Source organism: Suricata suricatta, chromosome 7, assembly GCF_006229205.1.
Source record: "Suricata suricatta isolate VVHF042 chromosome 7, meerkat_22Aug2017_6uvM2_HiC, whole genome shotgun sequence".
Lineage (NCBI taxonomy): Eukaryota > Metazoa > Chordata > Mammalia > Carnivora > Herpestidae > Suricata > Suricata suricatta.
The window spans coordinates 61,922,771-61,942,363 of record NC_043706.1 but is presented as its reverse complement, the minus strand read 5'-3'; the positions used below and the strand labels follow the sequence as shown (position 1 = coordinate 61,942,363).

The following is a 19,593-nucleotide window of genomic DNA, read 5'->3' as shown; positions in this document are numbered from 1 at the left end:
TTTCCCCCTAGGAAGTGTGTCTTGGGATTTTCCCTTATTATTTTCATTACTTTTTTTTTTCCTCTTCTTTTTTTTGGTGGTGGGGGTGGTTATGTTTAAATGAAGTTGCTTTTACAACACCAAAGAATTAATCATCCATTTCCTATAAAAAAGGTAGCTACTTTTTTTGCATGGACCTCAAGTATATTGTAGTATAGAGGTGGAATTTAAGGAAAGGTATTAAGTAGGCTGTGTTTTAGCTTATGGGCAAGTAATAAATTGTATCATGTATCTTGAATGTATCATAGATAAGCTGCTATATAACAATCGCCACTTCAGATAGCTGTGAAATTAGGTGATTAACTAGTTGTTACATAACCTTCTAATTTCTGTATAAGTCTAAGGACATGAAATAGATGTTGGGGATTTGATTTTTTACCTTGCTTTTCTGTTTGGACTGTAATTGTAACTTACTGTAGTGTAAATGATGGAAAATAATTGCATATGTTAAAAAAATAAATAAACAGGAAAAAAAAAACTTTGACTGAATACAATGATATTATAAGCTCTGTATGGTGCCGGCTGGTCGCTACACTTGTGAGGACAGCATGATGTAGAGAGAAACTGAATCACTATGTTGGACCTGAAACTACTAACATAACCTTGTGTCAACTATATTTTTACTAAAACAAATAGCCATATCAAGTGAAAAAATGTCATCTCCATTGGTTGTTCATTTTCATTTATCTATGTTAAATATACTTTTGAAACACTGCATTAGAGAAAGCAAAAAAGAAACAATAAACACCCAAGTATTTACACATACAAGTGACCTGGCCTCCAAAATCTTGCAACAAAAATAACTTCATAGGTAAATAAGATTCCACCCTTCAAAATAAAATATTTATTTTACAAAATAAAAGGAAATAATATTGAGCTCATATAATAATCATAAAAATATATGTCTAGTCATAGGAAAACAGCAAGTCATTTTCCCAGCTACTTAAAAATATTTTAATCATGCCAAACCAATAGAATGTACTCTAACATAATGCTAAAATGTTAAACAAGATGAAGTGGCTTTTATTCATTTTACAGGATGTGTATTTGGCAATAGTTTTTTAAAAATAATTACTCTAAAGGAACTCTAAATACTTATTTCAGAAACAATATTTTAAACTACAGCAGTAAGCAATGGAAACTATTGTTCTTTATACATTTTTGGCATAACACTGCCATACAATTACAGAATTATAAAACAAGTGTTTCATAGTACCATACAGATCCAGAAACTGGTTACAACTCCTACCACATACACATGGTATTGGTACGAACAGACATGCACAGCATTCTGTGATTCATACTGCAGTAGAACACAGGGCACAGAGAAGACCCAGCGGCTGCTGGAGAGTCAGCACTTATGTGCGAAGTGAAACACACATCTTTTGAAGAATCATACCCATTTTCCTGAAATACTGAAAAAACAAAGGACACAATAGTTTCCAAAGTGAAATAGTAGTGCCTGGACCCAGTTGGCCATCCATCTTCTTAGGTAATACTAACAAACAGCCAATATCTTACTTAGGAAATAATTACATGGTCTTTTAATAAAAAGAGGGAAAATGCTTATCAAGGGGTAAGCTAACGCTTTGCTCTCATTTGTTTCTCTTGATTGTAATACCTCACAATTACTACGCTGTCAACTCTCGTGTGGGCAATAGTTACTTCATTTGGAGACAACCATATTACTGATCTTGTCTTATCTCAGCCAGTCCCCCGTTTAATTTCTTGTTAGTAAAACCACCAACTATTGATACACACTGGCAAAAAAAGAAATTAAACTTGGTATCTGATGCCAGTCTACTGAAAGGTTTCCATTTACTGCAGATATAAATCATGTTTAAAAGGGAGTATTAATGGGACTCTATTTGCAACCAATTCTACCTATGCACAAAAACAGCTAATTCTGAAATCACATCCCTAACATAAAGCTTTTATGGATCATTCCTCATCTGCTTCCAATAATTGTGTCACTTGTACAAACTTAGAATTGGTTTTATCTTTATTTCTCTAGTAAGCTTCTTGTTGTTGTTTCTAATCTTTTGTTTCATTTATAGTTTCCTTTTCTCCACATGAAACTAAATTTTTCTATCAGCACTGAAAAAAATAATGTTCATTTGACCAGAAACTTAAACATCTGTTAGGGCCAAGATTATTATATAACTAATCTCTCTGATTAATGCAAACTATTCTATAATCTCTGCCATATGAGAATATGATAAACTTCATAGCTTAAATATACTTTCATAAGGTTTCAGATTTTTGGTTTAAAAAGAGTCTTTTACCTAACAAGTATCAACGTCTTTTCCCTTTCGATTCATTTTTAATGTACACTGAGTCATTTTATAAAAACTTTTAAATATATACCTATGAAAGAGCAACCTAAAAGAATTGCAATTGAAGAACTGGGAGGAAGGGTGGGCAGAAATGGTATTTCATTGTTTCCCAAGATAGTTATGAACGATTCAATTTACATAGCAAGTGTCCAATTGTTCACAATTTCATAACTGCAAAATGGTAGCAAATTGTAACATATATTTTGGGAAAATTGATAATGTATTAAAATTATGTTGGAATCCAAGGTAATCGATCCTCTTCAGAAACGAGGGACAATAAAGCTCAGCACCCTCCTGAACCAGAGGAGGCTCCTGAGGACCTGTCATGCCTGGAGAGACTGGGGAGCCCAGTGCTGGCTCCACTTTACCAAGATGCTCCCCTGATTTTTACTCCCCATTCTGAACTCTACTTCCAGGCACAGTTTGAGCCATAAAGCAAAGCACTTGATTGTATCCTCTAACATGAAAACTTTTAATTCAAGAAAGAAACATTAAGAAGCTATTTCCCACAAATAACCAAAACAGTCATTCTCAACAGATCAGGAAAAAAGCAGATGACAAATTACATTCTAATCTAGGGGAAAAAGGCAAAAACAGTGCTTTTTAAATGTTTCTAATAAGAAAATGAATTTCAGATTCCTCCAACCATCTACTGGAATTAAACTTCTAAATAATTCTCTAATAGAATGCCATTTCTGCATCCATCTGCAGCTAAGAACAAGAAGTAAAATACAGACAAATATTACTTATTTTAACCAAGAAATGTTTAAAATGAAAATCATAGCATGTAGCAAAGTCAAACAAAAGCATAAATAAATGTAACAATGTAGTTAATCTTACTGTAAACACTTTTTGTCAAATATAACACACTGTTGAACACTATGCAAAGTACACTTCCTTATGAACTAATGTTATTGTCACAAAAAGAAATTTCTCAAAAATGAAAAGCACCAAAGTAAGTTCATTAAAATAACTGATACTCATGGTTTGGAAAGGTCCTCATGGCAAGATTTTACAATGGAGTAAAAATTTAAACCATCTACATTAGTTAAGGCACATCTGGACACTTTCAGGCATTCACATTTATAACTATACTATTATTAACTTCAATACTAAGGGATTTCTAAAACCACAGTGTGTCCCCGAGCACAATGTGCTGGGTGGGCTGGAGAACGGGAACAGGGAGAGGCAGGGTAGTGCTCACTGTCACCCTGGAGCTTCCCCACACAAATCTGTTCCTGTGACAAACACTACGGAAGTCAAAGTTAAAAGAAGTAGATATCTGTAACTCCTAATTTCTGGATCTGACATTGACCCCATCATTGTTCTCTACAACCTCACCTACATTTGAAACGATCCCAGCATGTCTAACCCCAGCCTACCTTCTATCTAACACATGTAGCTCAAAAGACAAAGAGGAATTTTCTAAGTGGGAGACAAAACAGAAATCTTCAAAACCATTCCTATAACAAAGGGTCCCCACTCAGCATAAACTGGCATGAAAGAGAGAAAGACCAAAAAAAAAAAATATATATATATATAGCCCATTTAGCTACTCAAGATAAATCCAATCATGACTCTGATATGAACTTGGGAAATTTAACTTAAAAAAATGAACCAAATATCCTCTATTTCCTCAACCAGTTTTTGACCACTTGATATGGGCGTTTACTTACTAAAATGGTTTTTGAAAGAGTAACTCAGATATAACATTGCACTGTTTTTCCTTTTTCACCAGATCATATTTTCACTCAGATTAAAGCATAAAAACTAAAAGCAAAGTAGGCAATTTTATACAACAAAATATGAAACACAATGCCTGTGATAGCTATGAAATGACATTTTCATGTTTACATTAATACACAGCAAAAAAATCTTAGAATTCTCTAGTAACTCCTGAGTTGCACATTTATTTTCTCTTCGAAGCTGAAAAAAAGTAGTCTCAAAATCAAAATTCAAAATAGAACTATGCAAAATAATTTTTAACTGAGAACGAGACCTGATTTAGAAAAAGCAGACACATTTTTGCTTCTATCAAGATTCTTTTGTGTTTCTTATGAGATGGAGCATGAAACTATATAGTGGTACAATATTGTTAATGTTATAAAGTTTTTCTCTACTGTACAGAAATATAATTATATATCACTTTACAGTATTTCAAAATACTTTCACATATATTATCCCCTTAGGGATATGAAAGCACAAAATATTAGAAATGTACTAGACTTAACCAAGCGATATAACATCTGCCATGAAATGCAAGTAAATATTTTATCAATAGCCAATGTTTATATCTTCACAGTCCAAGGTACAACAAAAGAGTCTATATATTTGCAAGATTCAATAATGTTTCTAGCTATTTGGCCATGCTTCACTGCATTTTTAAAACAGCTTCTCAGTAAATTTCTGCAAGCATATCGTAGTTTTTAAAAATACAAAACATCGGAGTCAACCCCAGAGGGCTGTCTCATATCTAAGACCCACATAAATACGTATCTATAGATCTTATTTAAAAAACTATTAATTTTATAAAGTATTCTTAATAGAAAAAATATTATAGACACTCAAGTTTTACCTGCAAAAGGAATGACATCCTCTCACTTGTTCTCCACTGAGGGATTCTCTCATAAATTGTTTGCAGATTAAATGTAGGAATCATACTGTTACATGTGAATATGGAATTTAAAAAAAATATCGTGGGAAAGGGCCACTGTTTATATAAATGGAGGCCAGGCAGTTTTTCCCTTGAGACTAAATATTCTAAAATTAATTGATACAATCTAATCAAACCCTAATTATGAATAATATTTTAAAAGTTAAATTGTTGAAGGAAGTGTTTTTACTTGTAAGGGCTCTGATACACTAGTTTCTAAGCAATTCAGATTATGTTCATTTACTTTAATCTCTGTCCACTGTTTATTAATATTTTAATATCTGGTCACAAATTTTAAATATTTTGCACTTAGAAAGCAGTCTGAACACCTGTTTATGTATTCAAACATGATAAGATATTTTGAATTAATCATGTTCCTACGGTTCAGCTCAATGTGACCACTACTTTCATCTTACCCTGCGAAACTGTTCTTTGAGCTCTATTGGGACACTGCTCCAAGCAGCACATTAGAGGGTCCACACAAAAAAGAAATTGAAATGCAAAGGCAGAATTGTTTCTCCAAATCTTAATACTCACTTCACAAAACAGTAGAAAGCAAAAATTGGGATACTTTGGGCACCAAAAATGAAAAGATGCTCTATAGTAATTGGAATATGACATATAACTTGGTTAATAATATATTAAAAACTCCGGTTTGAGCAACTCTGATGCTTCATGTAAACTCCAAAACAATAAAATCGTACTTCTAATGGCATACTATTGGTATATTTTCTAGAAATCCTCTGCTGGAAATCCCCCGACTATAAAGGTAACAGGATGGTATGATGTGACTAACAAATAGAACACAGTAAAAATTTTGGGGGGTTAAAGTGAATCTAAAACCCCAGAAGATACACGACGGCCAATTCTTCTCTAAATGAAAGTGAATTTTTTTTCCTACTAATTGCTTGAACTATATTTGTAGGTACGCTTTGAAGTTCTCAGCACAGTGATTATTTTCTGATGTGTAATATTAGTCATAATATTACAGAAAGTAAAACTACTTACTCTTAACCAGTATTAACATATTAAGTGCTTGCTAAAACTGAGGAAATGGAATTTTAAATCTCAATTTCAAGGTTTGACAATTTAAAGATATATCAAATTGTCTTCTTTTTTAAAGATACACTGGACTAAGCAGTATTACTAACTTCACAGCCCACAGAACACTGAGATAGTCAAGGTTTTAGGGACCACTGCCTTGTTACCAGTGTAAGAAGCATGCTATTTTAAAATGTATATTTTCTTTCCTTATTTTTTAATTCTTTAGTCATTTGCATTCAGAAACAAGCACCGAATTTATATGGAACAGCCATAAAAGCAAAATCCTTTTCTTGGACTTCTGCATCAAAATTTGTTTTTAAGCATTTAATATAGAAAAACATTTTTATTATTTTAAAAAAGCAAATTCTTGATATAATGCAGTTAAAAGTGCCCCTCTGTTCCATTTAAATTTCAGCACAGGGGATCACCTGAATGTACCCTAGAAATGCACATGCTGGCCGACAAAGATGGCAAATGAGGGCAAGTGCAGAGACAGGAAAAGAGGAAAGGACAGTGGGTAGGCGAAGACATGGACGGGTTAATTATGGTTCCCTAAGAATATCCATTTCACACACCAGAATTTATAAAGAGGTGTTCTACTGGAGAGTCCAAATCACTTGCTGAATACATTTGGAATGACCAAATTTGTTTTTCCAGCTTTATGAATCTATAAATTAGCCCATGATGTGGCAATATAACAAAATTTATCCTCTTCATTTCCTTCATGTAGACTGTAATCTCCCAAAAGAATCTGATATATCAAATACTACATGACTATTTCCATATACAGTGAAATAATTTAAAAGCAATTATTATGCACAGAACTTGAAAACTCACATCCTAAAAGTGTTAGAGAATACATTCATTTATTGGTTGTTGCTTAAAACTTTTTACTAAATATTAAATTCATTATCATCCAACATAAAAAAACCACCAACAAACTGTTTACAACAGAAATTACAAACAGATGGCTAAAATGTGAAATAACCTCTCTTCTTCAGGACAGACTGTGTATAGGTTTTTCCCTCCCTTACCTATACAGGTTTGGGGGTCCTCATAATTCACTGTGATAGTCCATCATCAGGGGGGCCTGTATTTCCAGGATTTTCACAGTCTTTGTTATGATTTTCACCTTCTTCATCTTTTTCAGGAGGAACTTCAATTTCCTTCCTCTCTGTGGGATGGCTCGCTGCTTTTTCCAGTTGAGAATTTGAATTTTCAGCATTATCGTCCTCTGTGTTTCCCGGCTTGGCGGCTTCACTGCTGGACTCTGCGCTCGGCCCGTCTGTCTCTTCTCCAGACGCTCCAGGTGTCGCTTTTTTTTCTTCAGCTGTTTTGCTATTCAAATGAACAGCTGAGGAGGAATTTTTGGAGTCCTTGGATTTTTTGTGCATAGAAGTTTGACTAATATGACCAGAGGTGGGAGGGGCTGGCATTTTCTGGGCTTTGCTTCCCTCGGACTGTTCTTTCCTCGGCGGTCCCCAGATAAAATTCTCTGATGGTGTGTAATGTTTCTGGGCAAACCGTAGGAGCTTTCTCCTCTCTCTCCGGTCTCTAATTGTATAAACAAAATACTCCAGAGCGCTCTGTTTAATATTGGGAATAGTGTTTTCTACAAGAGCTTCATGAAGAATAAATTTTACAAGAGGAGATTTAAAACTTTCATATCCAAGCTCACCAAGGCTTTTAAGAATACGAGTGATTCGTAAATAGTTGTGCTGGGACCTGGAAGAGAGGATTGAATAAAATGTAGGGGGAAAATCGGGTGAAGGAAAGCAGGGGAATTAAAAGTATTGGAAAAATAGTTTTTACGGGAACTGTAAGCCACGGAAATATGCATTACAATTTTACTGAAAGTCATATTAGACACCACAGGAAGGATAAATTAGAAGTGATCAAACCCTTATACTGCATTGTAATGCCAATCTATGTGAAATTTAAATGTGGAATATAAATTCCTCTTGTTTCTTTAGTTCTTCATATTTGACAGATATAGATCTAAAATTTATTCCCAACGATGCTGAATTGTTGTTTACTTTTAAATACACTGAGAATGTGATCTACTAGAGCATTTATTTGCAATGACACCTGCTGTACTGTACCCACCACAGGTAACTAATACCAAACAGAAATGCAACATCAGTGATCAGCTGAGGGTATGATTTACAGTGTCCGCAAAATCCACCATATCATAAGGTAACTAACAAAAACCACTCTACCTTCCTGGAACAATTCTGACAAAGGCTGCAAAACTGACTTATTTAGCAGAACATAGTTAAGAGCATGGGCTTGGGAGTCAGACCGGAGTTTATATCATGGCCCTGCAACCTATGGCTATAAGAAATTATGGTTTCTCCTTCAACTCAGTATGCTCATCTGTAAAGAATGGGAAATGGCTAGTATTTCATGGGACTTTTAGAAGAATCAAATGAGTTGAGACATGTGCAGGGCATGTAGAACTCAAAAAATATTAGATACTATTTTAAATTAATATTATTGTTATTATTTAAATTTGGTACTAAGGACCACCACATATGTACCTATCCCCACTTAATTACCTAATTGCCTTCTATCCATGCCTTCATTCTCTCTCCTCCTTTTTCCCAGAGATTTTTAAATTTTGCTTCTAATGACACAGACTCCAAAGATGCCTTTTTCCCCAAATTGTACAAACCTCTTCTCTGTCCCTTAACTAAGGCCATTACCGGATGAATGCTTTCCAAGCTTATCTATCACAATTCATAATATACTACCCTACATCCCAGGCCAATAGCTGTCTCATTTACAAACCTGGCCACATCCTAAAGGAGTCTTCAGCAACACATATTTACCCGGTATTGACACACAACCACTTATTTCTAATGTCCTAAAATCTGTTTTATACATCAGACTTTGAATTTTATACAAGCAATGTATATACCTGCTTTGGTTTCCAAAAGTAGTTACAGCATTTCACTTACAAATAACTAGCCAAATATTTGGGAAGGGTGAAGAAGGATGTTAAATTACTTGAGGGACAAAAGGGGGTTGTTCTATAGCCTTACATTTTAATAAGAAAGTTTCTTTGGACAAAACAAAAATCTTAATGAGTCAGGCTAGATAAACACTGGAAAAGACAAGTCTGGAAATTTTTATCACCCCATTCTTCTGGATGTTTCCCATAAAAGTATTATCTCAACATTCAACTCTTTGAGGCCAAAGGGTAAAACACAGCAGAGATATGTTTCAGTCTTATGAATCTGTATTTTTTAATAGTTAAGAAGTAACAGTCTTCTGAGACAACACAAATTTGAATGAGGTTAAGACAATGTGCCATTAACAGCAGAGATGACTTAGTGTTAGGTTAGTATGGGGTTTATACTCTCCAAAAACTTAGTGCTAAAACTCTTGAGCAACACCTGCTTCATAAATCTATAAAAAAGAGATATATGGAAAAGTGAAGGAACACTTTTCCTAAAACATCCCAAAGACGAGCTATATGATCCCATAAAATGTGACCAGCACAACTGCACACATCCAGTTTAAGATGAATGACCAAAATAAAATTTCTGTATACATTTTTCTGTATCAATACATGCTCTGATTTAAAATATTTACATTACATAAAATATGTACATAACAACCCAATGTTTACATTGGGTTCAAGAGAATGAAAATCAGGATTATGTAACAAAATTATACAAGAAAGAAATTGAGTGTGTCACTATGATTTGGAATAAATATCACAAATACAGACAAAAAGGAAGAGAGGACACCAGCTACAACCCTCCTAATGTTGTAAGCAGTCTTTGGGGGTGCAAGGCAGATGAGATTAGCTGGCTTCCCGACAGAAGTAAGGGCGGTAAATAGACCTGAAAGAGTCAGGAAGACTAGGTAGGTGAAGAGAGAACACACAAAAGGCAAGAACCAAGAGACTGAAGATAAAAGTTAGAAGCAATTCCAGGGTCTAAAATATGGCTCGGTAATCTAAGGTGATTACAAATAACACTGGAAATAGTGGTTGGTCTATATGTTTGTATTCTCACGTTCAAAAATATTTCACTTCTTTTAGTCATGGTCACTTATTCACTGAACACTATTTCATTTCACTTTCATTCAGTTTTGGGTTTTTTTTTGTCTGCTGGGTTACTATAAATATACTGAGTTTCCTGCCTACTCTAAAAAACTCAAGATGTCATACAGATTAAAACACAAATAAAAGCTCTGTGCAACACCCAGGGAAAGAAAACGAGAGACAGTGGGTGGCAGAAAGAAAAGGATGTGAATGGAGCACAGGGAATATTACAGTTAATTCAGGCTCCTTTCCCCTGACCCAAGCCAAGAGATCATTTTAATTAAAACCTCGGAAGGGTTGTTTCCAACTGCCAGTTAGAGGATATGAAAATAAAACCCCAAGGAGGGTTTAAGCTGGCAAATGTATTTTGTTCAGTGTTTATTAATTCAACAGTTACTAAACAAGACTTCTAGTCCAACCAAAATCAAGAAGGTGGGGATGGAGATTCTCTAAAATGATAGCTTACCATCTTACATGTCAATAGGCTACTTGCACACAGCTTTCTTTGACAGTGTGACTTAAGTGCTTAGAAATTCTGTCCAAAGACAGCAACCTGCATTGCTTAGGCAGAGGCGTAATATACTTCTGCTATAAGTGCCCTATATAAATCAAATTTAACTTGAATTATGAGTTAATGGGTCTTCCAGTCAGGTTCATAAAGCTTTATGCCCATATCTTCAGTGTTTTAGTACAAGCTACCATTTTAATAATGTTGATAATAACTAATAAAGTAAAAAGAAGACTTAAACATTAATATTTATACTCATTTTAGCAAAGCAAGATAAAGTTCTACAAAAACACCAAAAATTTCAGTTAACTGATGCTCAAAACTGTTTTGAGCAAAGAAAAATTTCTTAGGTTTTTTTTTTTTTTCTTTCTCTTAGTACATGCCCAGTTTGGCTAATTATAATGTACTAAAAAAAATTTTTTTTTAATGCTTTAAAGCTGCTGGTTTTATGGTCCAGCATTCATAAGCCACCCTATAATTAAAAAGAAAAAAATTCAGTTTGCATACAAAGACAATACTAAGAAAAATAAACTCTGTGTATAAGTATTAATGAAAGTTATAAATATCCAGGCAAAAGAATGCAGCAAATCAATTCCAAATAAACTATGTTAAAATTCTCTTCATAGGTTTTACGATTTATTAAGCAAAAATGGGCTTTTGATTTTACTTAAATAATAAAGATTTTAATTTTCCCTCTTTTTAAGAAATGTACAAGCCCATTTCCATCTTATAAACTGATTTTTATATGTCATAGGCTTGAATCATAGATTGAATCTAAGAAGGCACCACACTTGAGGAACAGACTGTACCACAAGCTCTCAGCCTAGCCGAGGGGAGCTGGGAAACTGTATACACGAACTACGTACACATGCCAAGATACATGCTTAAAGAGGAAGAGAGGTCACACTTGGCTTTAGGCAGTAGAGAGGTTTCAGGAAGAAGCAGCTGTGAAGCAAAATGGCCTTATTTCTACCTGGCATTTCATTCTTTCTTGTTGCTGTTTTGTTGTGCTTTAGACAGGACAAGGAGTAAAATGCATTTCAGACTAGCTTTTGAATTCAAATTCCTGGGTCCATCTACTAGTTAGTTGTTCCTATGTTCCCGACAATTCCAACCAAGGAAACATAACATGCTGGCCCCTGGTGTTCTGTGGGGCTTTACTTACTCATTCAGATGCTGAAACCTTTCTTGCCAGTTAACAGCCCGAGCAACATTTCCAGTTTTATCAACCAGTTTTATTCCAAAAAATTCTAACATCATCTTATAGGCCAGGAGGAATCTTTTAATTGCTTCTTTCGTTTTTTTGAATTCCTAAGGGGGAGAAAAAAGTCAGCTGAAATGATTCAATTGTTACCAGGACAATAAAATAGCAATATTATTTGGTCATTGCATATAAAATGAAATAAGCTTGCATTACCTCAATTTCATATGTAGTTAATTCTTTAGCATAGAAATTCAAGCCTTGTTCTCTCAGGGGGAAAAGCCTATTTTTTAAAAAAAAAATAATATCATTAATACTATCTGAAAAACATACATGATTAAATAGGACATGATTCAAGATACATAAATGTAACTGACCATTGAATGTAAGTGTGGTTGTGCTCTAGTTTTTCATAATCTCCTTTCCACTTATTTAGAACTTCTTCAATGTAAACACCTAGAGAGTAAGCGTTTAGAAAATGAGCCAGACATTTAGGACATTGTTGAAGGCATCTTAACATTTAGTCAATCTTTATATTAAACCTCTGAAATTTAATTGTAACACACAAAAATAATGCTTCTTTTTAAAACGTTAATTTATTTGTTTTGAAAGAGAGAGAGACAGTGCGAGAAGGGGAGAGACAGAGAGAGGGAGAGAGAGAATCCCAAGCAGGCTTCACTCTGTCAGCTCAGAGCTCAATGTGGGACATCGGAAGAACTGTGAGATCATGAGCTGAGCCAAAATCCAGAGTCAGATGCTTAACCAACTGAGCCACCCCAGGCCTCCCACAAAAATAATGCATTCAAAAGAAAAATACCTTTAGCCATATGTCAGTTATGTAATAAGCCTAATTTTTAAAAACTCAATGGCACCTGAAATCACAGAAACTCTATCAGACAGTGTTACTCTAAAGCAGAGGTTGATAAACTACGGCTTGCCATCTGTTTTATAAAGTTTTATTGGAATATGGCTATGCACATTCATTGATATATTTTACACTACAATAGTAGAGTTGAGTAGCTGCAATAGAGACTATATGGCCCACACACCTGAAAATATTTACTATCTGGCCCTGTACAGAAAAAGTTGGCCAACCCCTGCTCTAGATGGTCATATAGTTCTTTAAATACAAGATGGGATCAAAATGGAATTTGGCCAGGAATAAAAAAAAAAAAAAGAGGAATAAAAGAAAGGTGAGAGGAGAGAGAGAGAGAGAGAGAAGCAAAAGAAGGAGAAGGAAAAGAAAGAAGGAAAACTGGAAGAAAAAGAACCCATGTTACACACAGTATATATCATCCAGCTTACTCTTCACAGAACTCTCCCAAACCAGTACTATTCTCTCCATTTTACTAATGAGGACATTGTGTGATTTGTTCAAAGTCACACACTAATGAAAGAGTAAATGTAGGAGTAGAACACAGGTCTTTCTGTTTCCAAACAGTAAGCCCTCTTCAGCATATCTTATAGTTTCCCCATAAAAACTTACTACAGTTGACCCTTGAACAACATGGGTTTGAACTGTATTGTAAGAATACAGTACATAATGCATATCACATAACATAGTATGTGTTAATCAAATGTTTATGCTATTGGTAAGGCTTACAGTCAACAGTAGGCTATCAGCAGTTAAGTTTGGGGAGTCAAAAGTTACACACAGATACTTGACTGCACAGGGTTTGGCATCCATAACCCCTACACTGCTCAAGGGTCAACTGTTTAACAAAATCCTGCTTCTCAAATTCTATCTAGGTCCTCACAATTGACTATGTGGCCAGTTAGTTAATTTTAAGAAAAAACAAACAAACAAACAAACAACATATTTCTCTAAATATAACTCTTGTTTCTTTCAGGTATCACCAGTTTGTAGTTGAGGCCTACTCTTGAAAGGTTGGTTAAAAAATGGCTTTTGAATCATATTATTGGCTTTATCAGCAATTTAAAACCATTTACATCTATAATCTCCCTTCCAACTACCCCTCCTCCTACTACACAAGTAAAATACATCATTGCAGGCTTATGCTTATTGGCAAGTGTAAGTGTGTGTAAGGGTACACCCACACATTAGGAAACTGTGTGAGCTGGTGTAATTTATATAATAAACTAGAATAACATTTTATATGACTTTTTTTCTTTTTTCTTTTCTGTTTTTTATTTATTTTTGAGAGACAGAGAGAGACAGCACAAGCAGGGGAGGGTTAGAGAGAGAGGGAGACACAGAATCTGAAACAGGCTCCAGGCTCTGAGCTAGCTGTCAGCACAGAGCCCAACGTGGGGCTCGAACCCACGAACCATGAGATCATGACCTGAGCCGACGCCGGACGCTTAACCAACTGAGCCACCCAGGTGCCCCTTATATGACTTTAGATAAAGTCTAAACCAACCATATATTATTTCAAAATAAATTTTGTGATAAAAATTATAAAAAAATTAATAGGTATTTGAATTTATTACTTTAAATTACTTCCTCAAAAATAAATTCACTACTAGAAATACAAAAATAATTCAGTTAAATACTGTCATGTTCAATGTTTTTAATATTTGAAGGCATTCCTTTACGTGAATTTTATTAAATTCAAATCAGAGTCAAATTAACAATCACTGCATTTCTTCCAAAGGTTTTCTTCCCCCAGGTCCTAAACGCTAGTCATTTATTTAATATTATTTCAATTAGTAAATAAAACAGTATGTTTCTATCATTAGGAAATGTAACAGAGCATTTTTATCTAGAGGTTTCCTCCCAAGTCTGAGCAAACTTTTGGGACACCAGAAAATTAAAGACAAGTGGATTTGGCCATCGGAGCAATGCTCTTAACCCCTGACTCCTAACTGGTGTATCTCTCAGTGCATAGTACGGAGAATTCCTGCTCTCAACACTCCATCCACCCTTCAGATAGCCTTCCTCCAGTTCGTTCACCAAAGAATGCACAATCCTGCTACTTGGAAAGCTTTGCAGTCTATGACCCGCATTCCCTGACTCACTTGGCTGTGGATTTGGCTCTGATTCCACTAAGAGCAAAGAGCAGAAGCCAGGGCCATCTGGCCACTTCACAGAGATAAGGGCAAAGAGAGAAGCCAGCTTTGTTGGTTTGACCTGGATAAAATTAGGATGCCCATCATGAACCACAGCATGGTACCTTGGTGGAATATGCATATTACCATAGTGGATGCATCATCTCCCTATAGGAGGAGAATCTTTAAAAAGATCCTACAAGGGCACTTGTAGAATTGTGAAGGAGAAGGCAGTTTATTTGGCAGGGCCGGACGGAGATCTAGTGTCTCTGTAGTTCTCTTCGCAGGATGCTGGAACACAACACTGGGACTGCCAGGGCTCCCTGACCCCTGACTCTGAAAACCCACAGGAAAGACCATTCTAATATAAGTACTACTTTTCTATTCTGTTCTAAAAAATTTGGGGGTGTGGCATAGACCCAACTCGACAATTGAGTCACGAGACAAGTCAGTCATTCAAGCCTTAAGACCCAGTGACCTCATCTTTAAAAAAAGATTAATTTGATCTCCTCTAAGGTTTCTTAATAATCTAGTACTTTATGATTTTATAAATCCCATCTCTTTCCATCTCAAAAAAGTGGCCCCCACTTCCTTTAAGACAAGAGCCTCTGCAAACAAGTGATGGGAAGGTATCGCTAGTCCATAGTTATTCCTCTGAAATTTGCCAAGTGGATATTCACAACCCTTTGGGGCTTTGGGAACACATTAGACAACACAGCAGAGTCAAGCCAGCCTAACGAACAAATGCATTAAGAATACACTGACCACAGAATAAGCAAAGAATAACTAGGTGTATGTTATTACTGAACATTTGCTTTTTACCAAGAGAGCAGATTACTCACCATCTGGCTTAAAAGGAATTTTATTCTTATAAAAACGAAGATTGCTCAAGTCATTTTGATATCGGATATCTTTGAAGTTCTGCTAAAGGAAAAAAATACATCAATCTCTAGCATATGGACATATAAAAAGACACAAGGACCCTTCTTGCATGTGTGCTCACCAGCACCACAAAATAACAAAAACAGAAGGCAAATATTTTACATTTTAGAAAAAACATTCTATACTCTTACTGGGTACTGATGTCGGTATTTGTACAAATCCCTCGCAGCATAAAAGCTTCTCTTTGGTTTGGCAGTTGCTTCAGTGGAATCACCACCCTAAAATGAAAAATAAAATTCCATTTACATGTTGAAGCATTACAACTTCACTGAGAAATTTCTAAGACCACCTAAAATAATGAACATCCATAAGGAAAGCCTGAAAAGGGTCAAGCTATTCAGAATAATGACAATATTATACATTTTCTTTTAATGATGCCTACTAGCATAAAGTGTTTCACTAAAAAAAAACTGTGTTATTCACCAAAAGCCTGTGGAGGCCAAATGTTCTAGATTAATACTCATCAGAACCTGAACTCAAAATGAATGTAAGACATTTACCTTACCAGAGGTTACACAAGTTGATTCTATGACCAAAATTATTTTAGAATACATAATATTAAAAAATTGTTAAGATAATACATCAACTCTACAAAAAATTATTATTGATTTGCAATATTTAGCTGAACTCAGAAGGCAAATAAAACTCATGAAAGGAAAAGACGATTTTTAAAACAAACTAAATAGCTTTCTAAACTCCATCCTTGATTGCACCATAAAAAGTACACAAAGGCATGAATAATCTGTTAATTCAGTGTAACACATGTGACATAAATTAGTAAATTTATTATACACAAAGCAGTAAAAGCTCTCAAATGGAATGAACTTCAGATTGTAGTAACTTATGTGTGGTAGTTCATCTATACTATTTAAATTCTAAAAGTTCTCACCACCGTGAATGATTTTAAAAGTGTAAGATACAGGTCAATATAATAGGTTGAAATTCTCTAACTATAGTACTGTCATAATGTATTACTAAAGTGCTTTGTGTCCCGTGTCATGCAATGATAAAAAGAAGACAAAGTTTAGGTCTAAACATTCATTAAGAGCTTCACCGCCCCCCAAATCCCTTTCTCATCATCCCCCACCCCCATCTGTGTTGACAGATGAGCATCCTCCAAGCAATTTTCACACATTGAAGTGGTGTGATTCTCACTATTACTACAAGTATAGAGATACTTACTTTAACACCAAATCCTCTGATGTTTAACATTAGCTACTCTGTCATGTTACATAAGCAAGGGAAGGCTTAAATTCTGGTCCTTGCCACACGTTTCAAAATAGCTCTGCCTCGCAAGTTTCTGAATCTATTTAGCCTGAGCTACAATCATATGAATCATCATCTTACATTTGTACAGAAGGCACTTTTCCATTTACAAAGCACTTACATGTATATTATTTTATTTGATTTTTATGATACACCTGGATGGCAGATATTAATGTTTCCATCTTAGAAACAAGGTAACCAAGGCTCAGAGAAGTTCAACAAGGCCCTCAAGTTCAGTGACAGCACATAACCTGGAATCTCAGGCTCTGGGCTGCAAGTCCAACTAATTAGGCATGAATCCATTTCAGCTCCACTAAAAGTGAAGGAGCATTATAAACCTTGGTATAATGTCAACAGCCCAAGACTTGAGTTGTCTTCACTCTGCTACTTATTTGTGAGGCCTTAAGCAAACCACTTAACTGAATCTTAGTTTTAGCATCTGTGAAACAAAGATAATGACTCATGTCCTACCTATTTCTCAGGATTATCATCATGAGAATGACTGCATCCTCCAACCTCTAAATGTACGAACCTGCAAGCATCTGTCCTTGTTCCTCCAGCTTCTGCTCTTTTTGGAATCTTTATCCTGTCCCCTTTTACCTGCCCAGTCAAGGATTTTGTTCCTTGATATATTGTTCCTATTTCCTGCATGATCAAAATTTCTCGCTCCTCTGGATCATTCCCCTCAGCAGATAAACCTGTAGAATCTCTAATCTTAAACATACAACCTTCCTTGACCCAAATCCCCCCTCAAATACAGATCCATATCTAGCTCTGCTTCCCATTTTGGTAAAGTATCACCAAACAATTGTGCATTACCCCTGCCTCTTCCTCTTCCCTCATGACACACCCCAATCAGGTTTTCATCCTTACCATTCCATCAAAATGGCTGTTTCATGGTCACTAACTAATCTCCATTTTACCAAACCATTTCTCAGTGCTGAACTCTGACAGCCTCCCAGCAGCACCGGGCCAGTGAGGTATCTCCCTCCTTCCTGAAACACTGTCAGATGCCACACCTCTCCTGGTTTCTTCCTATCTCATTGGTTGTCCCTTGTCAGCCTTCTCTTTGGCTCCTCCTTTTCTTCATAGGTTCCAAATTGAGGAGTGTCAGGAGTAGTCTTCACCACTCCTTAATGACCACATATCTCCCATTATCTCCCATGACTTCACACCACCAACAGACTGATGACCGCAGTCCTGGACTAAGGCTACATTCATCGATATAGTTAAGAACTCCACGTAGATGTCCAATAGGATACAAAATTCAGGGGAATTCTGGATTCAACCTCTGATGATGCTTTTCCCCTAGACTTACACATCTTACTTAATGGCACCATTATTTGTTAAATATTCACTTGAACTAGGAGTACAGCAGTGAAGGAGGTGAGATGTAGTCAGACTGGGATATATTCTAAAGGTAGTTCCAGTAGTTCTTGCAAATGACTATGGGGAGCGCGAACAAATAGAGTTCATAGTCAAATAGCAAAATTAAAAAGGAGTTTTTTTTTTAAAGAAGTTAAATGGTGACACTAACAAGAAAAATAGATAATCACTAAAGGGGAAAAGGGAGGGCTGCTGCGGTCTACCATTTCCTGGGGTCGCAACTAACTGACACATTACATATCAAATTGTTTTATATAGAGGGACCTGGTTAGCTGGATTGACCCTGGACTGGAATTTTTTGATAGCCCAAACTTCTTTGAGGTTACTTAACTGGAAGACAAGAAAAAGGGAAAAACTGGAACCCAGCCTCTAATACTTTTTGAGGATTGAATTTGTAATTCAAAATGACCCATCAGCCACCCAGAACACAAGGGGCAGGGGGACTATCACAATATCCACAGGTTAAAGGTTCCACATTGGTCACAGCCATAGTTGAGTTTGCGTCATTCTCTCCCTGAGCGTTCTTGGGCAAGCTTCTCATACTCTCTACGCATCAGGTTTGTCTAAAATGGGGATTAAAAACAGCAACTCCCACCCAACCCCCAAAATTGCAGGTGATTGAAATAATGTGTTTAGCATAGGGCCTGCACTAGGACTTTGTCTTTTACTCACCTAAACAGAGATGATCATCCAGACTAAGGAGGCAGCCTTAGCTGCAATATTTAGGTAGTAACTTCTCTATTCCACCCAAGTACCCTATGGTCATATTTGACTTCGAGCTCCATTTTTTTTCAGTCTCATTCCCCCATAGCTGATAAAGGGGAGGGCCTAATGCACAACCACAAACCCTAACGTACCTCCAGGATGCGCCCTTCTCCAGAGGGTTGGCTACACAGTTCCTCCTTTTTAAGTCTCGTGAATTATTTTCAGTCCATCAGAGGTTAGGAGGGATATTTACCTCTTTACTAACCGCTCCTTCAAATTGTATTAGCCAGAGGATTTAAGCACAGTCGGATCAACAAGTCGCTGGGTGATACAAGAGTTTTGAAGAGTGTGCTGAACTCCTCAGTTGAAAGGCCTTACTTAGGGTAAGAACTGTGGCATTTTAACTCCGGATGGGGGCCTCCTACCATACTTTAATAGATGCAGACCCCA

General features: G+C 35.9%; 1 protein-coding gene across 1 annotated transcript; it reads right to left on the bottom strand.

Annotated features, from left to right (window-relative positions):
* Positions 1-693: 693 nt before the first annotated feature.
* OGFRL1 (opioid growth factor receptor like 1) lies at positions 694-19,420 on the bottom strand (the record flags this gene model as incomplete). Its single annotated transcript, XM_029943185.1, has 7 exons — positions 694-7,797; positions 11,800-11,945; positions 12,052-12,118; positions 12,213-12,291; positions 15,687-15,768; positions 15,918-16,004; positions 19,397-19,420. Coding segments are annotated over 7 exons (1,149 nt in total), but the record flags the coding sequence as incomplete, so codon positions are not given.
* Positions 19,421-19,593: the final 173 nt, after the last annotated feature.